The 24,735-nt window shown below is 37.0% G+C and overlaps 1 protein-coding gene and 1 pseudogene across 1 annotated transcript in view; one reads left to right on the plus strand and one right to left on the minus strand.

The window, feature by feature from the left end:
• Positions 1-631: 631 nt before the first annotated feature.
• Chsy3 (chondroitin sulfate synthase 3) overlaps positions 632-24,735 on the minus strand; it is a 241,215-nt gene continuing 217,111 nt past the window's right edge. The window contains exon 3 of the mRNA XM_034517627.2: positions 632-3,104. Coding sequence (XP_034373518.1) covers positions 1,542-3,104 — 1,563 coding nt within the window. The 3' untranslated portion in view covers positions 632-1,541. The remainder of the gene's footprint in view (positions 3,105-24,735) is intronic.
• The window catches only part of LOC117719737 (elongation factor 1-alpha 1-like), a 165,822-nt pseudogene continuing 144,800 nt past the window's right edge, over positions 3,714-24,735 (plus strand).

Consider the following 24,735-nt stretch of genomic DNA (forward strand, 5'->3'; position numbering starts at 1 on the left):
ACAGAGTAAACTGTAAAAGATGTATCTTTTCTTCATTAGAAACTAAAGACAGGTATGCAGACACATGTCAGCCAAACAGTAATCTGGGTGCAACCAGGAAGGTCTGAGTGCAATGCAAGAAGCCAGATAATCGCAGAGACCTAAGCATTTTCCTATGATTTTTGTGTAAATGTGTTACTTGTTCACAAGATGATTTTTAAAATTAAATCTCATGAGGCTTCCTTGTGTACTGATATTCATTCTTCCTTACATTTCTTAAATATGATAGTGTTTCTCTAGAAACTCTGTTCAAAGAAAAATGGAGAAATTAGATACTTCCCCAGGTGTTTTTCCATAATTATAAAATTAATTTTATTTATAATTTCCCCGGGGGTTATTATATTTTTATATACTTCCCAAGGCAGATTCTGAACTAGTCTTTTGTGGTTAGAGGAACTCTAGTCTTCAGAGACTGGGAAGAGAGACCCCTTTCAAATGATGAATTACTGAATTAAGAATATATTCTTGTGAACCACTTAAGAAGTAAGGCAGAACACAGTGCGTTTCTCGTAATCCTGTTGTATCTTTTCCCATCTAGAGAAGTCAGCATGTTCTGGCGAACACCACCCTAAAAATTACATCAAACGAGAAGGAAAATAAAAACACAACTTTATCAATGTTTTTGAAAAAGAATACGGTTATACCTGTGTTTTATTATAAATAAACAGGTTCTGTCATATTTTATCTTCTTGCCAGCAAATGAAGGACATTGTTTCATAAAGCTTCTAAAATGTACATGAATATTTCATTAAATCATATTTCCTTGAGAAAATAAAGTTCCTTCGCATTTATAGCAGACAATTGTGAGGAGTTTGTCATCGTAAGACCAGGGTAGCCAGTACCGGTTGCTTGTGGAACAGGACTCCTCAGTTTTTAAAATTTTTTTTTTCTTAAAAAATAAACATACAATCATAGGTGTTCATTTACTTTAAAAATTCTAACGATGAAGAAAATTATTGTCTATATATTTAAGTCCTCGTATAAATTACAAAACTCAAGTTTCTGTCACAGAGTCCCTTCCCCAGGGGAAGCATAAAGCACTTTTGTGGTACCCTTCACTGGTAAATATTTGTATCACATTGAAGTTGACAAACAAAAGAAAAGTCAATATTGCATCTTTAAGCCCTAAGAGAACATTCTTCTAAGCTGTCTCTCGTGATGAATGAGCTTCCAAAGTCATTTGATTGCCACGATTTAACTCGATCTCAAATAAAGTTATCTAAAAAAGTAATACATGTATCGACTTCAGTAGAACTCTGACTGTGAAGTATCAGTGAACTGCAGACTCTTCTTGCTTGAGGTCAACAAACACCCTTTGGAAGACAACCAAGAATACTTTAAGACCAAGACAATAAAATAAAATTATAACAACAACAACATCATCAACAACAACACAACAACAATAATAATAATAATAAAATAACAATAATAAAATAAAAATAACAACAGCCAACACTGAGGTAAACTCCCCTTTCCAAAGGCAGTATGTATTGCCTGGACTGTCAGGAGAGAGTTCGATTATCCCTGACACCCAAATGTTTTTCTAACCAGAGTTCAGCCAGTTGCATGGTTGAGGCGAAAGTACTTGCTTTGGATCCTAAGCACATCTTATACTGCTTAGGGTCCAAGTTAGGATCACAATGAACAGGATGGAAAATATGCACCACTCCCACTTCTTGACTTCTGAAGGGCCGTAAGCCAGACAGGATGACTTTATTATAGAGATCTACATCTTCCAGTCCCCAGCCTTGTATTGAGGTATCAAATCCACCTGCACCCAGTAGATCGCTTTTGTAAATGCATGTGATTCCGTAGCCATAGTCTCTCCAAAACCCAGTTTCCTTTGAGAATACGAAGTCACCCTCTGTGGGAGGATTTCCCATACGGGTGACCTTTGGGTCATACTGGCTAAAGATGATGGGGTAATATACCTGTTGTCCCTGAACTGTATTGTCTCTACAGCGTTGGAGGAAGTCTCCTCTGAAAATCAAGTCAACATCACAAAATAGCAGCAATGTGTCATTGTCAAATCGGGAAGAAGCCATTTCAAGACCAAGACCTCTGGAAAACTCCCCCTTCATGGGAATGAGCATCAATTCTGCGCTGGGGTACCTGCTCTGATAGGCTTGGATCAACTCAATGTGCTTGATGGACTCTTGGCCAGAATCCCTGCTGAAAAGGATGATGACAAGCTTTACATTTTGCTTTGGGATAAGACACGTACTTTCAAAATTCTCCATGAATCTCAAGAAAATATCGTACCTTCCAATGAGTGGAACAAGAATGTGTACTTTCTTTTCATTGTGCCCTCCTATTTCTTTGGCCTCTTGAAGAGAAGAGAGTATTTTTAGAGAATTGGAGATAAAGGAGAATGACTGAGTGCCGCTGTTGATACTCTCCACCAGACTGTTGACGTCGAGTTCTTCCATTTCTCTGAAGAAAGGCTTGCTAAACGGCTGCTGAAGATAGGCATGGCGTCTCACAGGCACAGTCAGTTTCCTCCCTTTGTGCCTTTTGTACAGGAGTAGCAGATCCAATATGTACTCCACCCCGTGCATGGGATCAACCCTGCGGTAGCCATATTGAATTTCTTTGAAGTCAATGAGCCTGCCCCTACTCTTGGCATTCTCGTTGATCATCTCCATCACCTGCAGGACAGTGTCATCCAGAGCTGACCTTAGAATGCTGTTGATGCTCTGTCGAGGGGGTTGGTTCTCTGCAGCTGAGTAAAGCAGCTTCCCTGTCAGGAACTCCCACTCCATGACCTCATTTCTCTCCCGAGGCTGGAAGTGGTTGAAAGAAGGCATCATTCCCAGCTGTTGGTCCTCTTTGCTCACTTCAGTGTTGCTGAGCTTGCTCATGAGAGCGCTCTCCCTGTGGAGCTGGATGGTGCGGTAGCGGAGCTCAGAGATCTTGCGGCTGAGCATGTAGTTATGAAGTCTATACTGGTACGCGGGCCTTTTGTTCGGATGGAGCGTGATGGCTGCGTGGATTTTGCTGTTGTGAAGGTCTTGGATGTAACCCTTGCGATTGTGTTCGTAGTTTTCATGGAACAGCTGCTGCATCTGAAAAGTGAACAGCAGCCAGAATGTAAGATGGGAAGGAAAACGAGCATGAATATAAAACACTTAAATGAAAATAGTTAATAAGTATGAGCTTATGTGGCACTTCATTGTTAATATGCTTTGTAAATTTATATTTATATGAACTCACAAGTCTTATTTCTAAAACCAACAGGTAAAATTGAATTTATCATTTACAGTATGAGGTTTTGAAGTATGTGAAGTTATCGAACCTAGCTAATTAGCATATTGGCTACATCATAGCTGCCCTTTCGTGAAATCCATCCTTGAACCACATGCTGTATTATTATTGACCTCAGCCTCTGTCTTGTATGGTAGAGCCCTTGACCTTATTTCAGTGTCAAGGAAACATTTATTTCAACCCTCCTAGAAACAACCGTTTTAGTTTCTGCTTCTAATTAGATCAGTATTTTTATTTCCACTTGGACTCAGATAACAAATATTAAGAACGTAGGAGGAAATACTGTAAGCCAACGTTTTATGTATTTGCAAGGTTTTGCATTTTTTATTTCTCTTGAAACCAGCCCCAAATCATTCAAATATTTCCAGAACCTCCTACTCAACCCTTTAGAATAAAGAGGCACAGAGGACATGGCATGGGTATTTCTAGGAGGATGTTCATTGAAGAGTGAAACAAAAGGCCTACTACCCAGCATTGCAGAAATAGGTTCTTGGACAGGTGAGTACTGAATGTTGGCTAGTGTCCTGGTGTACTGGTTCCACATCAGAAATTCTTGGTAAGATGTTCATATCAAATTATATCCACTTAGACATGCTTGACACTTACGAATCAGAAAAACTTTTAGATCATCCATTAAGAAAAGAACCCAAAAGACAAGAAGCTTACTAACCCAGGAACATAAATGAAAAACACATTTAGAATCAGCATTTAAACTCCCAGTTCACACTTCTTCCATTGCCATGAAATCAAAAGCTCTCCACCACACCCATCAAAATAAGCACCCAGAAGAGGAGAAAGAAGAGGGTGGAGGAAGAGAAAGAGAAGAAGGAAGCAGAGGAGAGCATCAAGGAGCTTCAGTGTGCATGAGGTATACGTTAATAAACTGATAAATAAGAAGGAATACTATGATGCAAATTTAAGAATATATATCAACATTTATACACAAGCCTAATTAAAAACAATGTAGATTTCAGAAATAACCTTAAAGAACTGATAAGCGAGCTCACTATTGTACCATTGGGTACATCTTACAGGCAGGCTATTATTATATAGCTTATAGGGTTCGCAGGTGGGTGAGGTTGAACATTACCTTTTTCCTGTGGTAACATATATAGCACCTTCTAGCACTATGAATGCTAGCAAATAGGGGCTAAGTTTCCTATTGAGTAAAAGCCATATTTCTCCATCTTACAGTCATGTTGGAAGGGGGTAACCACGGTGTTTGGCAGTTCTATGGGACACCATCTGTCAATGACTCAAGAGGAGGTAATACATTCCTGTCCTGGGGGTTTTATTTGGTAGCATATGGTGTCTAGTTGTGGGCAGGAAATATTCTTAAAAGTAGTTCATTTATACATACTTCAGGTATAGTAATTATGACAGTATCTTCAGTAAGATTTTACAAGAAGCATATAGCTTATTGTTCAAGTTTTTTCTTTCATATTTAGAGAGGACCAATCTATAAAGAATGGATAGTTAAGCTAAGATAGAGACTTTGAAACCAGTTGGAATTAAGTATACATAGGTTTCTGAACACTAGGCTCTATTATCTTTAGGGAATTTCATAATCAGTCTGTTTAATCCATTGTCTTCCCTGTCAACTATTTCAGTGCTTACTGAAACTGCATGTAATAAAATAAAAGCATGCACGACTTTTTAGCATTGTAGTCTATCTAAGTAAATAGCACTCAGTCAAAAACAATCACATGGAAATAACTACTCAAGGATATGGCAACCTTATATTAAATTTTTTATTAGGAGTCTTCAGAGAATGTAGCTGGCACCTTCAAGTAATACATCTTTATTTTCATGGTTATCAAGGCACAATTTTAAATTTTGCTACATACACTCAATGCTTCAGTGAAGTTAATGTACTATTTGGCATATTTAATTACAAAAACATAACATTGTGAAGATTTCACTAAATTAAAGCTTATTGGGATTAAGTTGTTTAATTAAGTGCCTATTAAGAATAACAAGAGTTAAAAACTAAACGGCACAAATCATATTACATGTGAAGTACAGTAAAATTTTAGACAAAGCATATGAAGTTTATGTTGGAAATTATAACTTATAATTGAATTTGTTTGTTGTTCTTTATGTCAGCACCATGTTATAATAACAAAATCATAGCAGTAATAATGTCAATGGCTTCAGCCATCCACAATGTCAGCATCTGAGAAACTATGAAACAAACCTATTATGAAAACAACAAATGTCCAGAGATAGTTTAATATGAATTTATTGTTACACTTTACTCTATTAAGTTCCCTTTGTCTTTGCATTAATTAGTAATTGGAATATATTATTTAGAATTTATGGAATATTATAGATATGCAAAAGAAAAACTTTAAAATCTGAAGGAACGATTTGGGTATTTATATAGACACTAGGTCATTATAAGAATAATGGCGAGCTGACTCAATAGATTTTATAATGACTATAAAACTGTGTCTATTTACTAGATACCGCCATACAACTGCACTAAACAAGAAAAATTTGATGGAATGTAAGCTATTTAAAAACAATATTGAAAAGAAAATGTACCCAACTTCAATTTAAAACTCATAAATTAGAATGATATCGGTCACTAAGAAAATGCTTGGATTTCCAAGGGCTGAGAAGGTCCATCTAAAAGCAACTGGTCACAAAAGGAGAAGCAGGGCAGAGCCTGTGGTGAAAGCTCTCACAGACAGCAGAGTTCACAAAGTGCTAGGAAAAGAAATGGTTTCAAAATGTTGATCACAAAACTGTCAGTTTTTACCTTGGGTGCAGACATTCACATGAGAAACTCAGGTAGAATCATCTACTGGTTTCAACATTTGTTTCAGAGAAGTAGGAAACACAGAGCTACAGGAGGTATGGAACACATAAACAGGTTTTCCCCCATGGAGCAGGTTTAATATTAGGCTGCAGGAAAAAAAATCAATGTCTCATCTTTGTTGAAATTAGCAAGTATAGAACTGTTTTGAACACAGTTCCAAAATAAATCTAGGGTGAATGTCTTGCTGTGGTAAAAGTAGTTCTTTCTGAGATGAGTCATTTTTTTCTAAGAAAGAAAAATAGTGTAACAAATGCAAAGTCCAAGTAAAAAAAAATTAAAATGAAGAACTACCATTTTCCTCAATCCCCATAAGAGAAGAAAAATAAGCCAGAGCACCAAGAAAAACATTTGGCAAACAAAGCAGATGCATGAGATCGTAGGGATGAAATGGCAAGAAGAGATGTCAGCCTATAGATTTAAACGTAAGAAAAGTGAACTGTCAGAGACAGGGAAATAAAAGGAGAAGAAAAAAGGTAGATCCGGTAGAATGACTAGAAACGTAAGATAGCAGCAGACACATTAAAGAGACAATAGAAGGAATTATTTTTGTGCTGATGCTGGTGGTGATGGTGGTGGGGTATGTGTGGGTCGGGGGTGATTTAGCCAGTTGAGGTGCTTGCTGCCAACCATGATGACCTGGGGTTGATCGCCAGGATCAACAGGGAAAAGGAGGGAACAGACCACAGCAAGTATCCCATTGTTCTCTGATATCCACGTATGTGAACACACACACACACACACACACACACACACACACACACACACACACATAACGAGAGAGAGAGAGAGAGAGAGAGAGAGAGACAGAGACAGAGACAGAGACAGAGACAGACAGAGACAGAGACACAGAGAAAAACTAAATGAATAATAAATAAATAATAAATGTGGTGAGGCAAGTTTTAAAAAAGAAAGTATAAGAATAGTAGCTATATGCTAAATTCTCTTAACTATATTAAAGATGGAGTTAACCCAGAATAGGTTTAAAAAGAGAAATAACGAAACCCTTGAGAGCCAGAGAGAAATTTCCAGCCAACGTCTTGTAAAATGGCAGCTAGAGCAGTAACTCCAGGTCTCTTGAACACAAACAGAAGATTTTGTGAATATATGCACACAAGGTAAATGAAAGGTTGGAACATGATACCTGCTACAAATAAACAATAATGGATTCAAGTTATCATAAGATAAATCAATCTTGAAAATTGCAATGGGTAGAAATCACAATCAACTTAAATAAGAAACCCTAAAGTAGCTAGTGTTAATACATCAAGCAGACCAAACAACTGCCCCATATTTTGTGACAAGATATATGTTAAAAAAAAACAACATATTTTCTATAATCTATAGAGTGGTTACTCTAGTCTTGGCAGATAAGAGCCATTCATATTTTCCAGAAACAACTGTAACTAGATTTTTCATCTCTTATTTTTAGTGTGTGTGTGGTGTGGTTGTGTGTGGTGTGGTGTGTGTGTGTGTGTGTGTGTGTGTGTGTGTGGTGTGGTGTATGTGTGTGTGGTGTGGTGTATGTGTGTGTGGTGTGGTGTGTGTGGGGGGGGGGGTTGTGGTGTGTGTGTGTGGTGTGGTTGTGTGTGTGTGTGTGTGGTGTGGTTGTGTGTGTGTGTGTGTGGTGTGGTTGTGTGTGTGTGGTGTGTGTGTGGTGTGGTGTATGTGTGTGTGGTGTGTGGTGTGTGGTGGTGTGTGGTGTGTGTGTGGTGTGGTGTATGTGTGTGTGGTGTGTGGTGTGTGGTGGTGTGTGGTGTGTGTGTGGTGTGTGGTGTGTGTGTATGTGTGTATGTGGTGTGTGGTGTGGTTGTGTGTGTGTGGGGGGGGTTGTGGTGTGTGTGTGTGTGTGTGGTGTGGTGTGGTGTGTGTGTGTGGTGTGGTGTATGTGTGTGTGGGGGGGGTTGTGGTGTGTGTGTGGTGTGTGGTGTGGTGTGTGTGTGTGTGTGGTGTGGTGTGTGTGTGTGTGTGTGTGTGTGTGGTGTGTGTGTGGTGTGTATGTGTGTATGTGGTGTGGTGTGTGTGTGGTGTGTGTGTGTGTGTGTGTGGTGTGTGTGTATGTGTGTATGTGGTGTGTGGTGTGGTTGTGTGTGTGTGTGTATGTGGTGTGGTGTGTGTGTGGTGTGTGTGTGTGGTGTGTGTGTGTGTGGTGTGTGTGTGTGTGTGGTGTGTGTGTGTGTGTGTGTGTGGTGTGGTTGTGTGTGTGTGTGGTTGTGTGTGTGTGTGTGTTGTGGTGTGTGTGTGTGTTGTGGTTGTGTGTGTGTGGTTGTGTGTGTGTGTGTGTGGTGTGGTGTGTGTGTGTGTGTGTTGTGGTTGTGTGTGGTGTGTGTGTGTGTGTGTGTGGTGTGTGTGTGTGTGTGTGGTGTGGTGTGTGTGTGTGTGTTGTGGTTGTGTGTGTGGTGTGTGTGTGTGTGTGGTGTGGTGTGTGTGTGTGTGTGTGTGGTGTGTGTGTGGTGTGTATGTGTGTATGTGGTGTGGTGTGTGTGTGGTGTGTGTGTGTGTGTGTGTGTGGTGTGTGTGTATGTGTGTATGTGGTGTGTGGTGTGGTTGTGTGTGTGTGTGTATGTGGTGTGGTGTGTGTGTGGTGTGTGTGTGTGTGTGTTGTGGTGTGTGTGTGTGTGGTGTGTGTGTGTGTGTGGTGTGTGTGTGTGTGTGTGTGTGTGTGGTGTGGTTGTGTGTGTGTGTGGTTGTGTGTGTGTGTGTGTTGTGGTGTGTGTGTGTGTTGTGGTTGTGGTTGTGTGTGTGTGGTTGTGTGTGTGTGTGTGTGGTGTGGTGTGTGTGTGTGTGTTGTGGTTGTGTGTGGTGTGTGTGTGTGTGTGTGTGTGTGTGTGGTGTGTGTGTGTGTGTGTGGTGTGGTGTGTGTGTGTGTGTTGTGGTTGTGTGTGTGGTGTGTGTGTGTGTGTGGTGTGGTTGTGTGTGTGTAGGGTGGAGCTCAGCACTGGGTGTCTTCCTCGATTACTATCCATTATGTATCTTTAAAATAGTAGTTTATTCCTATTTTTTAAAAATACATTTATGCCACACAGTTAATCATATATAAAACAGTCCCTGCCTCCAGCCTCCCTAAAGTCCCCCACTCAGTATCTCTCCTAACCTCATATCCTTTTGTATTGTTTTTAGTAAGTCCCCGGGTCCATCCAGCATCACATGCGTTAGATAGCATTACGGCATCTTCTAAAGAGGTGCACTTCATGATTCTCTTTCCGTTTATCCTGTCTTCCTTCTGCTGCCCCATCCCCTTCTAGAGTTTCCAGTCTCCACATTCATTTTGGTTTTTATGACCCATGTGCCCTTTGCCCACTCCTCACCCTTCATTAAAGAGGTCTATTCATCTGCATCTCTTTTTTTAGAATTTTAGATTTTTGTCAACACTTAAACATGTTTACACAAAACCGTATACCGTTTAGGCTGGAATATGTGGGAGAGCATCTTCTTTTCTATTGTTCTGAGCTTTGATCACCTCACTTAATGTTATACTTTCCAGATTCATCCATTTTCCTAAAGATTTCATTACCTAATTTTTCATTGCCTCTGAAAATATTCCATTGTGTCTATGTGTCATGTTTCTGTTAGCCATTCATTCATCCATGGATGACAACCAGGCTGATTCTATTTTCTTGCTATTATGAATTCAGTGGCAAGAAATACAGTTGTGCAAATCTCTGCAGCGGAATAAAGAATATTTGGGGTATACACTCAGAAAACCGCCTTAATTTCTGAGACAAGTTCTCTCTGAACCTGGACCTCATCCATATGAGATCCTATGGCTAGGAAAGCCAGCCAATAAGCCCCGAGGATCTCTGCTCGCTACAGCTCTGGGTTTGCAGACATGTATATGAGGTAGGCCTTTGTGAATTCCTGGGATCCAGATTCAGAAATCCATGGCTGTACAGCAAGCACTTTAGTCATCGAGTTACCTCTGCAGACCCCTTATTCTTAATTTTAAACATTTTATTAAAGGAACAAGCCATTTTATAGAAACAGACTTTAGAAAAATAAACAAGAAAAGATTAAGTAATGACATCAAAAGAATGAAGGAAGTGGTTGGAATTAATTATTATTGTGATATATAAGGTCATGCTAAATATATATATACATATATGTGTGTATAATGTAATATATATATTTATATCTCCATTACACTTCTCTTTATATATAAAACTGCACAGCAAAAATTAAATGTAACATTAGAAATTTAAATTTAAAGAAAAAGAAGTGGGAATTAAAGTTGATTTAAAGACACTAGAAAGTTAAATCAAAGAACATAAAACTTTTTTTAAAAAAGCTGACAGGCTGACAGAACTTTAGAAAATGAACAGATTCAGAAGTTTATAAAAATAATCAGATTCATCTGGGAGGTTTGAATATACTGGGATGATGGCCACTGTAGAAGAGTCAACAGAGAATCAGGCAAGGAGTTAATAAAATAACTCATGAAAACTCAGCCCACTTTCAACACATGAAGTGGTGGTCCTTTCAAATTGAAAAGGCTTACTCACCAAAACCATTATGATGGAACTGACTCATGGAATGTAAATCAAAGAAACTTTAGGATTCTGTAGTAGAGAATATGCTAGAAGCCTCCTAAAAGGGGAGGAAGGAGAAGCTTCGAAACTTGAGTGTCTTCAGACTTTTCAAAAATATAATAGAAACAAGAAAATGATTGTTTCAGAATTTGATGGAACAAGGATTTCAAATCTGTCTCAAGAGCAGGAGATAAGGTGATATTCTTAGTTAAAAAAAATCTCTAGTGCATTTTTCAGAAAACCATTAACATATATGTTTTATAAAACAGAGAGAAAAAAAAAAGACATTGTAAAAACTGGGACATGAAAGGAAAGGCAAGCAAAGTGAACCCGATTATTATGGAGATGTTTGTGAGAGGAAACTACATGTGTACATCATTAAAGATAGTACTTGTTTTATGAAGGAATGCAGGGCAAGATGTACTTGTGTAGTGCATGAAAGAAGGTTCTACCTTACTTAATCATCCTTGATCCACAAGAATACAACCAGATGGTTCAGGACAATGTAGTCTATTCATATGAAGATTTTAATAAGCACACAAACATATTGTAAAATAATTTAATTTTGATTTAAGTTATAAATGTCAATAAATGTCTGAGAAAATCCTTTTGAATAAAAAGAAAGTAAGAGACATCAACAAACATAAACACAATGCCTAAGTGGATAAGGCAAAGAACAGAAAATGCCACTAACAAGTCCATAAAATTGAGAGACAGAGAGAAAGGGGTTGCAATAAAAAAAAAATGAAAACTAGGTGATGTAAAATAAAAAAATATTCTCAGAAATAAAAATAAAAAGGTTGAAGAGTAAATTATTTTTGTAAAAAAAAAGCAGGGATTCTTTTGTTTTTCATTATAAATCTCACAGCATTGCATGATGCTTTGACTACTTTGTACATAGATTTAGTAGAAGTGGATTTAAACCGATAATTAATTGCACAGATATACATTTAGACACGCATTAGCCACACCTGTTTTGTCAGAAAACATCCTAGGAAAAGTACCAGGTTTCCTGTTGAGTTTCTTCACATTTTGGAGTTGACTATTATGCAGGGTGAGAAGCAAGAGTCTAGTTCCATCCTTCTACATATGGGTATGCATTTTTACCAGCACCATTTGTTGGAGATACTGTCTTTTCTACAATGTGTCTAAAAGGTGCTGTTTCTTTGTAGTCATTTGATGAGGACTGCATGGAATCTGTAGATTGCTTTTGGTAGGGTAGCCTTTTTTATAATACTAGTCTTGCCAATCCATGAGTATGAGAGATCTTTTTGTCTTCTGGGAACTTCAGGAAAGTAAGGGCTAGAGGTGGTAGATGACTGTAACAAAACAGTGTTGCAGACACAAAGTAGCGCTGCATGTCAGAATTCACAGTGATTAAGACAGCATGTACAAGACCTATGCAGCCTCAAGCCAGACCAAATAAAACATATGAAGGGGAGGTAAGCACAAAGTCTTACCCTTAGCCAAGGAGCTATAGTTTCTGCAGGGAGGGGAAGGGACAGATTTAATCCTGTAGCCCTGGTAAATTGATCACACTCCAGTGGAAGGTCATGCATTCAGGATTATGTGGGCAGGACAGCTTGAACTTAAATGGTATTAAAGAGAGAAGAAAAGGGAAAAAAAAGACTTAAAGTTGAGGTTTGTAGGGAATAGTAGCTATAGAAAGAGGGGTTGGGTGGAGAGTTAAATATTTCTTACGTTTTGTTTTGTTTTGTTTTGTTTTGTTTTGGTTTGGTTTGGTTTGGTTTGGTTTGGTTTTTTTGAGACGGGGTTTCTCTGTGTAGTCCTGGCTGTCCCAGAACTCACTCTGTAGACCAGGCTGGCCTAGAACTCAGAAATCTGCCTGCCTCTGCCTCCCAAGAGCTGTTGGGATTAAAGGTGTGTGCCACCACAGCCCGGCTGATAGTTAAATATTTCAACAAACATTTTTTTTTAAAAAAATTATGAGATAACGAGGTTTTTTTTTTACTGTTGTTGTTTTTAAAATTAGAAAATGACCCTAATTTTCACAAATTCTCTATCCATCACTCATTCCCATTATAAGGAGCTCAAACAGTTTCTCTCCAAGGATCTTTTCCTCCATTCCCCAGCAAACCCTTTGGTTTTGCATTCTTCTATTCTGCCGGTAAACTGAACCTCATCACAAATCAGGTTACCTTTGCAAACCACATGGAAGAGCTTTCAATCCCTAAAGAATTCAGAAATTTTCCTGCTGCATTTCTCAATAGCTCTGACCTCCTATTCTATTCTAGAAACATTTGCTCTTTATCTCCTATAAGATTTTAAATATTCTGAAGAAAAGAGCTATTCCTATTTGTTGTCTCACCATAACTCTTAGCTAGGAGATGCACCTTGCAACTTAACACTTTGAAGCCAGAGACCATCAAGGATGGACCTAGCACTAAAACTGAACCACCATGTAATCTTGAATAGACTATTTACTTCCCCATGCTTCAGTTTAAACACTCTTGTAATAGGCATGCAAGGGTATATAACATACAGAATACTGTTAGCTTCAACTATGTTTATCTGAAGTATTTAGAGAAATAATATGCCACATAATTGTCATAGGAGTCACCATTTTGATTGTGTATGTTTCTGTAGCTGTTTGCTTTTCTAAGAGTATTAATGAAAGTATTGAATAAGCAAATAAAAATGGCCTTGGCCAAATTTTCTTTAGAATACTTCACTTATCATTTGATTTACCACCTGAAAATTGACAAGTTGACCACTTGAAGCATGAAGTCTTTGGTGACATAAAGGAGGAATCAGAGACCATTCTATTACTAGGAAAGCTAGCTATGAATATTTTTGATGCACCCTAATAAGGAGAAATAATTGCATTAATTTTTCCTGTAATAAACAGAACTTTTACCTAATTTATTTGTGTAAGAAAACATTTTACTCTGCTGATATCTATTACCAGACTATGTTTGTCTGAAAGGAAAAAAAATCTGTTTTATTGCAAGCATTTTCATACATTTTTTTAATATAAGATTAAAGAGGGCTGGGGCAAGGAGGCATTGTTATACAAAGAAGGAGATATTCCACAATTAGAGTGATTGTGAAGGCTTACAAGGAAATAATGAATAATTTACATGGTATAAAACAATAGTGACTATGTATTAAAGATTTCACAATTTGTCCTTTGAATATTTAAACTTACTTCATTTTCTGTGATTTAGTTACATAATACTACATGACTACATGGAGAATATTACTGCTGTAATGCAAACGCCTAATGATGCTTCTTTTATTTTATAATATAGTGAAAATAGAAATCCTAAGAGGTATAGTAGTTTCTCCAATTAATACTATTATTCTCTCTTAAGTGCTGGCTTCAAATATTACCAGAAATATGCATAAAGTGCGCCCTACTTCTCTGCGGGAAAAGTACATCAAAGAAGGCACAGCTTGATTTTAAATGTTAAGGAGATGTAATTTTAGACCAAATCATTTAATTCTATAATTATAGAAAATAATTTAAACTTGTCAAAGGATATATGGAAAAGAAACAGTTGTGAACAATGAGTTACTGTAAGAGTAACAAAGTATGCCCTTTTGCAAATTATTTATGCTTTTCATATAAATTATTGCTTTGTTATAGAGATTTATGAAAATAATGACATTTTGCAAATAAGCACAATTAATCTATAAATTGTGCTTTTAAAATTCACTGTTCGACATGGAGTAAGATCACATGAGCCAAGAAAGTTTGAAAACACACATAGACACACACACACACAGAGGGGGGGTGAGTAATGTAAGTAGATTATATCAGTGTGTTCATTGTGAAATTTAACTAAATAGCTATAAGACATGGTCTTATTTAGGAATTCTATTGCTATGATAAGTTACCAAAGCAACTTGGGGAAAGTTTAGCTCATTTTACAGATCACAGTCTTTCATGAAAAGAAGTCAGGGCAGGAGTTCAACGAAGGGACTTGGATGCAGAGACTGAAGTAGAAGCTATGGATGAACACTGCTAACTAGTTTCCTCCTCATTGTTTTCTCAGTTTGTTTTCTTATAAACTCCAGGACCACTTTCCCACAGATGCCATTGCCCATGGTAGACTACCTCTCCTATCAATCATCAATAGAGAAAATGCCTATGGGCCATTGTGATGAAGGCATTTTTTCAATTGAGATCCTCTGGATCTCAGATGTCTATACCTTGTGTCAAGTTGACAAAAACAAGATAAAGAACATCACCACAAATCCCAAAATAACCAGAACAGACACTATAGGAGAGGGCTGGAGAGAGGGTATAGAGAATATGTATATTGTTTTTTTATAAGCATATATGATAAATCACTATTTCAGAAAGTTAAAAAACAAACATTTAAATGATTTAGATGAAAAAACATTTCTTGTCTTAAAAGAGATCACCACACAGTATATTGAAGGCAAATATTCAAGAGCTGTAGCCCAAAGGCTGCACAGTAATCGTGTTAGTGCTGTGTTTCTCTGTAGTCAGGGAGTCCAGCACTTTGAACAAATTTTAAATTGAAAAAATATTAAGTGGTCTATGTATTTTTGGTCCTATCAACTTTCTCCAGTTTTGTTTAATCATTTTAATTTGCTTAAAGTCATTTGTGTTTTCAGATATCCTTTTAAAGTCACACAAAAAAAAAAACCTCTTATTTTTCTCTTTGAAATCATGTTACTCCCATACCATGGCTTAAACTTAAGAACACTATACGAGGTGACACAAGCCCCCCTCCGACCCCCCCACACACACACAAACGCAGCTACTATCTGACAATTCCACTTATGGGAATTATCTGAAGTAATCAGGCCAAGCATATGTAATTCACAAGAACAATGGTAAATGCCGGGAAGTTGAGGAAGAGGACATAGGAGCTGATGTGATGTGGATCCAGTGTTTGAAGGAAGATTCTAGAGACCTGATGTATATAACATATAATGCACTTACCATTGCTGAACTGGGCACTGCAAATAGAAAAATTTATTTTACATGATGCCCTACATCCCTGAAAGAAAATTCACACTATGTTCTGACTGAAATTTTGTCAAAAGTGTTTATGCCTTGGTCAGTTTTGTGTATAAGCAAGATCTTTCTAGATTCTCTTCTGCCATAGGATAAATTTGCCACACTATACCTTAGAGAAAGAAAAGGTGACTTTACCAATTAGACAAAGTAATAACAGAGAAAATAACTTTGGCCAGCCACATCAGAGCTCTGATGGTGCCAGGAATGTAGCTCCCCCAAGACAGCTAGTGGGGTCCTTTCAAAGAGACTTACTCTGATCCACTTCATGGCGAGAGCTTGCTAACTCTCTATGACTCCAAAGTGGGTTTGCCTTTTGTTTGATTAGGGTGGGGAGGAGTTATAGGATGTGGAACAGTTGGAGGGTGGATGGGGGGAATAAAATCTGGAGTGTAAAAAAAAATAAATAGTAAAAACACGAAAACAAAACAAAACAAAACAAAATGTCCTCTACTCCTTGTGTAACCACAGGTTATAAAGTAAAAGAAGTAAAAGGTGTTTTTTAAGATGTCATTCTGCAAATATATACCTCCCATCAACCATGTAATTCTATAATAACTTTTGCCTTCAATGTGAATGGCTGGTGCTGGAATGAACTAATAAAACGGAATGAGATTGAGAATGCCTAACACTTCCAAAGTAGGATTTTAAGATGTAAAATATGTAGACAAGTCATACACAGTCCCCATTATTAGCTTCTGCTACATGCCAAGTGTTTTGTCAGCATCATTAATGATCCTGTAGCAACCTTTAGGGAAACATGGGATATTACAGAAGGAGTGTCAAAATGTAATCACCTTCTAATAAATAGAAAGACACTCATTTTCCAGTGTCAACCAGCTTATGTGCAGTTGTGCCTACAGAGGAAGAATATATTTTGAAATAGAAACAAAATACATTTTCAAGGTTTTAAAGTAAGTACACCGTGTTCATGATGTAAAGTTCAGAGTAACACCCTTGCAGTATCAAGCAGAAAAATACACTGCAGGGTCATGTACACAGAAGATAGTCAGCAAGAATAAAGGAAGTCAGGTGTGTGTGATGGTTCTTGCCTTCACTCTAGCTCCTGAGAAGTTTGGATTGGTCAGTCTACTGGTAAGAAACTCAGCTTTAGAGGAGGAAGAGAAGTAGGAAAAGTAGGTGTGCTTGGGAGAGGAAGAAATAGGGCTGTGGAGGAGAAGGAGGTAAGAGAATGAGGCTGTTGAGGCTATAATAGAAATAGAGCAATCTAATTTACATAAATGTGAACTACATAAAAAAGATGAGAGATAGTAGATTTGATAATAATGTGTCAATTTATTTCAGCCTCTTTACCTGAGTGTTTTGACAGAAGACTTAGGTAAAACCTATAATTCAACTTTCTTTTAGTTAATTTTCAGCATCACTAATTCTGTTGGTCTTGCAGCAGAAGTATATAACATTAGAATACTCAGAGTTTTGCTATAGATAATACCTCTGACTTTTCTATTGTTGTGGAAAAACACTGTGATCAAGAGAAAGTGTTTAAAATTTGGAGCTTATGGTTTCAGAGGGTTGGAGTTCATAACTATCATGCTGAAAAGCATGGCAGCAGGCACGTAGATACAGTGCTAGAGCAGCCACTGAGACCTTATATATTGACCCACAGACACCAGACAAAGACAGCTAACTGGAAATGATAAAGGCTTTTAAAACCTCAAAGCCTACTCCTAGTGACACACCTCCAACACGGCCACATGTCCTAATCCTTCCCAAAAAGTTCCACCAACTGTAGAACGTATATCAAAACATATGAGCCTGTGGGGTTTAAACCATCATACCATCTAACATAAAAATGTTTCATGAAAAGTTGCATTTCATTATCTGATCCAGGAGACATACCTTTCTCTTATGTTCTCATTTTCCAGGGGGAAGGTTGCTTTACTTTGTCTCCCTCAAGCTTCTGGTAGAGTTGATTTTCTTTATCTATTTCATCCTCTAGAAAGAGATACTGTTTATATTCTAAAAAGTAACTGCACAATTAACTATATTTTTTGGGTAAAAGAGTAGAAAGACATGTTTTTTTCTAACCACTCAATCTTTCTTTAGACTTACAGAATGCAAAAGTAATTATATGAATTTTAAAAATGCCAGACACTCCATCTTTGTAACATCTTTGGTGACTGCCCATCTGATATGTCTCACAGAAGTCGTCACATAAACCCTACACCTGAAAACTGAGCAAGATGGTCTTTGGTATTGATACCCCCTTCTTTTGTTTGCTAGTTTGCCTTGAATCAACAGCATGCCCTTGAGTTGGTGGTCCTTCTTGAGCAATACAGTAATTAAACTTGAGTTTGTGGCTTCATTTGCAAACTGATATCATTGTTCCCACAGATTGTCTGCAGCTATAATCATTCCTTTGCAGTTATTTAATTTCTAAATGTGACACTTATTACAAATAGGGAAACAAAAAGCACAAATATTATTCCTAGGTGAGAAATAAAACAACATATATGTTCTTAATCATCTGAATACTTTTGATAGTTAGTCAAATTCTACTTATTGACCATACTGGACTTGTTGCTTTAACTGACCACATGCTTTTCTAGTTGACTGGCTCCTAGAAGCTAGGCCAGGCCTGGTATTTTGTAAAATAGTTGTAATAAAATTAAAGAACACAGGGACCAGCATGTCTAAAATACAACTAGACCCTTCAAAAATGCATCCACCTTAATAGCCTTTCTTTATTAATATTTGCTATTTTTCACCTCATTAACATAAGTTAACCCTTTAGATACATTCATGTTATACTAATAAAACTCTACAGCCAAAAGCAAATATGCCAAAGGGAGAAGGTAATTGACCCTAAATTTGCATTTTCAGTAAATAAATGGCTCTACACAATAGGGCTTGATTTTTATAGAAGTCATTACATGCTGAAATGTTCTTAGCCTATGCCTTGGACTCTGTGGCCTAATTGAACTTGAATTCATCTTCCTAATGTTATTAAGATCATCATTTACATAGGCAGCCAAAGCCTAGATTTGAAGATTAACAATATATTTCTGTGCCTGACATGTATTTATACATTTATTGCCATGAAGAATAGATTATTATACAGAGTCATTTGGGACCTTCTGTTTTACCATACAATAAAGTCAAAGTTTTTTTTTTTTCAGTATTAGAAATTGAGAATATTGTGAAAGAAACAAGCTTTGTCTTTGTTACTTTTTAAAAACATACTTTCCCATCCTCTGGTCCTTTGAAACTACAGTTTACAAGCAGTTATGGATGTGCTGATGCCAGAGTGATTGTTCCAAAGACAATTCCTTACTGAATTAAAAATACTGGAGTTACAAGTTCACTCAGCCTGTAATAAACCATTATGCTTAGCTTATTCAATGCTGAAAACTAAATCTGGGGCTTTGTTCATATGGTAGGAAAGCATTCTACCCTACCAACTGAGCTATATACACACACACAAAGGCAATTCTCATTATCATGATTCATTTTTCCCCAGTCTTCTAAAGCAGTGGTTCTCAGCCTTCCTAAGGCTGTGACCCTTAAATACAGTTCCTCATGTTGTGGTGATCCCCCAACCATAAAATTATTTCATTGCTACTTCATAACTGATCTTGCTATGTCCCACAAGTTCAGAACCACTCTTCTAAAGGTTTACATACTAAAAAAAAAGTAGATTAAGACTTAATGGATCTCTAAGTATACGGCACAGATTTTGAGGCTTTTATGTATTATTTCAATAGTCTACTACCATGACTGATGGTCTTGTATCTCTCTTTACTATTTCTGTAACCGAAGCAGTCATTCACATGTAAAGAACGGTATAGAAGAGCCACTATCTTTCCTGTTTGTGCTGATAAGATATGAAATGGACTCTCAGAACTTAAACTGAGCTCATAACCTTGGTAATTTCTGCACAAATGAATGAAGAACTGTGCAAAAAGTACATTGAATGAGAATGACCACTGTCTGGAAAGCCTTCACCACCTATGCGGAAGTCTTCCTTTCAAGTATCATTACAGAAATAGGGTTGCTGTAGATAGCCTTAATTTTATATGGTATGATTACTTGCTTCAGGGGTTATTTAAGATGCTTGATGAAAATAAAAACCAACATATCCATACATTTCTCTGTTCTCCCACCAGCCTTTGTTGGTTCACGGCTATTCTAAACCAAGATCTGGGTTGTAGAGGCATCAGTTTTTGAGATCTGCTCATTCATTCCTGAGTTGACCTTAAAGAAGTTCTACACTTTGGGAAACAGAAGTGCTCCTGGATTCTTCTCTATGATGTATGAAACATGATTAAAGCTGTCCAGCATGAAATATTTTAGGAGTATTGTTTCTTGGATGGTTGCAGAGTCAGAGAACAGGAAGTTTGCTATGAGATCATGTCTACTAGAAATGTCAGAGACGCTACCCATGGAATTTCATCAATATGGCTGCCTAAATAAGACTTTATGATATAAATGGATATATTAATTTGGAAGGCAGAAAGCTCCAGGAGCTCTATTTTGGGAAAAGAACTACAGGCAAGTGAAGGATGATAAGAATGGAAGAAATAGTCTTCCTCGGGGAAGATGCACTCCAGTATTCAGTACTAAGTGGTTGGCTCTGAGATCTTATACATACTGGCAACATTATACAGATTTATGTATTTATAGATGTACACACACACACACACTCATTCCTTAGTGTGCATGAGTGTTGGTATATGTGTTTAAAAATTAAATAGGCCACGAGAGATCAAAGAGGAGTTTATTGTACGGTTGGAGGAAAGAATAGAAAAAGGAAATGATGTAATTATAACTTCAAAATGTAAAAGTTAATATAATTAAATCACTGTGTCTATGCATAAAAAAGAATCTTGTATGCTGTAAATTAATACAGTTTGGGGAGAGGGAGACAGAACTAGCAAGGCAAAACAAACAACCCCCTCTAACTCCATATCTTAACCTCTGTTTCAGAAAACTTGAGTTCAGTCTTTCTCCATATTCTGGCAGCTTGAATAAGGTCTTCTTGCCTGTTTTAGTTCTGTCTCTTTGTTTAATATGGGTCATGGGAAATACCTGGCAATGTACTGAACTACAGTGTTTGTAGCCTGTGATTCGTTTAAAACTTGCACACATTAACTTAAAAATCTGAGGAACGAAAAGCCCAAATTAAGATGCAGCTCCTTATGGTGTAATCAAGGATATAAGTATTGCCTCCCTCTACTTATTTTATTAACATTAATGTTTTATAATAAATTATAATGATCCCTAGAGCTAAACACACAATTATAATAACATAAGCATGGTGGGATATCTATTATAATGTTTTTCTTAGAAGAAAATCCCTAATTATAGTGCTGTAGACTTGCATGCATCCTCAGTACAGCCTTGGGAAAGAATGGCAACAAGACTCTAATTAACAAGTGGGTGCTTCCAAGATGGCGGGGACTAAAAATAAGCAGAAGTCTAACCAGAAAACAAGTTTTCTGGAGGTAAAAATACAACAACTTGAATCACTTTGAATTTGACCTTTCTAATTATATTGGTTCATCTTTATTATTCGGGAAATATGTATAGTTTAATGCTTTGGGCTTTGGGTATTAGGTTGTCACAAAAAAGGTATAATTTATGTCATAGATTAATAAAGCAATTTCATGACATGAAGCATGTTCCCACTGTCCACACAGTCTATCCACTAGCTATGGTGAAAGACTAATGGGTAATTTAATTTTATGTAAACAGAATTCTCTTCTAATCACACAGAAAAGACTTCTAATTGTTCCAGTTGATGAGAAGAAACAAATGAAGTCCTTTTAGTAATCCAAAGCAAACACAGACTTTCAAGATGAAGCTGATGGGAACTGAGGAACTGTGATTGAGAATGAATTGGCATGAATCGATATCTGGTTATATTTGTTAGGTCAATTTTTTTTGAGACAGGGTCTAACTATGCAGTTCTGGCTGGTTTGGAAATTACTCTATGGACAAGGATGGCCTCAAACTCACAGAGAGCTTCCTGTACCACCATACTCAGCCAAAAGCTGTTTTTCATTAACAAGCTTGACTGTGCATTCATTACACACCCCACTAGTACAGGGACTTACATACCTGTTCTAACACGATTACTACAAATATTAGCAAACACTCAAAACTTATTACATGTAATATTTGCAACAGTATTTATTTTTAAACAGCTTAAATAAAAATTTTTTATATGGACACAGTGTGGCTTATTCATTGCAAAAATATTTTACTTAAACACAAGTGACTCTGAGTCACAAATTCAGATGTCAGCTCAGAGCAATTATATATTTAATATGAAAGAATTAAGTTCATCTTCATACCTACCTCATGTCTTATACTCCATCTATATGTATATATGGATGCCTTTGTGTATATATGTATAAATGTTTCTTAATATCACAAATACGAAAGATACAAATTTTCACTAGCAACACAGTAAAGTTTTCAATTCTTTTTCATTTAAAAATATATTTATATTCCTATGGAACAAGGCAAGAAAATATAAGTTAAGTATTTACTTATCCTAAGCATATTGGAAAATCTTTTCTAGTGAAAAATAAAAGTATAACCAAATCCAACAGATTTTAATACTATGCTAGCATACAATTTCCCACAATAAATAACACTGGAAATCTTTTGATAGAGTCATATGAAAACCTACTATTATAGAAGCTTCCAAAATATGCACATATAGAAAAGGGAGTTTGAATGAAGTCACTTTGTACAGGGAGAACAATATCCCCACTAGACATTATACATTACCAAACAAAACCTCCAGTACAAGAATAGATTACTTCTTTTTGATTTGTTGGCTAATAGGGTCCCTTAGGTCCCCCAAAATTAATTCCCCAAATCAATGCTATTGTTTACCCTCCAGGACTTGCTGTAAAACGCTTTTGCCAAAGATATTACATACTTATGTCATAGAACATGGAGATATCGACATGGTACTCAATTGGAAGTTTTATCACTATTGGCTAGACTTATAGCTCTAGAAGCTGAAATGCAAGTTACTGGAGAAGAAGAGTAATACCCATTCTTACCCAGCTTTAAACTGTATGACCTATAGCATGAACCTGTCCAACAGGATATGACCACTGGTGCAATACTAGCGTGGATGTTACGAGGCCATCCAACTATGTTTTAAATGTATTTAAAGCCAATTTCAATAGTTAGAATTTATAACTGACACTGTAAATGAGACCAACAACCAGAGGCTCCATACATTATGGGCCATCAGGAGAAATCTACTGCTATTATACTGCTAAATGAACATAGCAATAAATGAGCTCTTAATGACATACTGCTATACCCACGGATCAGTGTCTTATTTAACCACCATCAGAGAAGCTTCTTCTTGTAGTTGATGGGAATTAGCACAGAGACTTATAGCTCTTCCACATGCAGAGAGTAAGAGACTTTGGGATGGTCTTCCTATATGTGATACCTCCATTACACTCCTCCCCTCAGTCATGACTTGGGGAACCTATGTATGAGAGAGAGTGGAAAGATTTAAAAGCCAGAAGAGGTGGAGATTTGAGGGAAAGAGTATTTTCCAGATAGAGCACATATCAATTCATGGAGACTGACAGCATGCACAAGGTCTATATGAGCACTAGGCAGACAAAATCCCAGCATACAGGAGAGAAGGTAGGCAGGAAGTCCCATCTCTAGCCAAGGAGCTATTGGCATTTGATTGATGCTGGGTGAGGGAAAGTTAGTTTTCTTAAGTGAAGTGACACTTAATATACCAACTACATCCTGTTGCAGAAATCCATTACAAACTGGACTCCAGTTTTTAAAGCAAATGATGAAGAAAAAAAATAAGACTAAGTAAATACTGGGAGAGGAGATCTGTAAAAAATTGTGGGAAGATAATGAACCAAAATATATTGTATTAAATTATCAAAAAGAATTTAAAAATCTATCATTAAAAAATAGTACCACAAAGTAAAAACACAATCAGTACATTATGAAAGTGGTTTTTGTAAGTACAGACGTTATGTCAAGTTACTCTTAATACTTCATTCACAATCACTAACTAACGTTGAGTTGTTGTTTTAATATCATTACCAATTCCAATCGCTCTCCTTCTTTCACTGGTTATCATTGTATAGGCCAAGATCTTAAATTCATGATCATTCTGCCTTAGTCTCCAGAGTTCTATGCCTGCCTGCCTAACTATTCTTGTATGCTTAGGGTACATAAAATGTACCAAGGTCACAAAAGCTTTCTCTTCAATAACAACTTGTGTGTAGCGTGCCTTCCAGAAACTGTCTGTAATCTGCTCTGCCTGAAGCCAAAAGTGGCTATGATTATTTGACCTGCCTTCCCTGCCTATGCCATCCACAATCACAGAACAAAGCGCTCAGGATTTGTCTCCACTATTCTACAAAGATTTCTCTCTCCTCCTCTCTGTGCTTTAGCCACACAAAAGGTCGTTTCTTCTCAGTGCCTTGCCATAAGTCATGTTCTCACTCTACTTTGAAGGTCCTTCAATCCATCTGTCTCAGTTTTCCCCTATTAATTCTTTTTCAGCTCAGATCTTACTATGTCAAAGATACTGCTCTTCCTTTATCAGGAATGGCATGTCCTCTCTGGTACCAGGTGCTAATTCTTCACTAGTTCTGGGTTAATTTTTGATTTGTTTATTCATTGGTAAATATCTTCCTCCTCACAAACTGTTGTTTTCCAAGACTTGGACTGTGTCTCCTTTCTCCAGTCCATTCCCAGTACCTTGAATTGGTATAAGTGCATGAATAGGTGTCTGAAGAGCTTCAGAGCATATCGCATGCCTATGAACAGACATCAGCTTTTCAGGATATTCAAACATCAAGCCAGAATAACTGTGGTCCTTAAAAACCTTGAGTAAGACAGCTTAACATAGTGATATATGGAAGTCAATGAAAACTTGAATAAAAGATGTATGTACTTAAATATAGATTTTCTGGCTTCCTAATTAAAATCAAGTACCTGTGTGTTTGTTTGTTTGTTTGTTTGTTTGTTTGTTTGTTTTTCTCCTGAGGCAGATGAATGAGTTCAGCGTCATCTCAGACTTCTTTCCTGTAACTGTT

The sequence above is a fragment of the Arvicanthis niloticus genome, chromosome 14 (assembly GCF_011762505.2).
Source record: "Arvicanthis niloticus isolate mArvNil1 chromosome 14, mArvNil1.pat.X, whole genome shotgun sequence".
NCBI classification, from domain to species: domain Eukaryota; kingdom Metazoa; phylum Chordata; class Mammalia; order Rodentia; family Muridae; genus Arvicanthis; species Arvicanthis niloticus.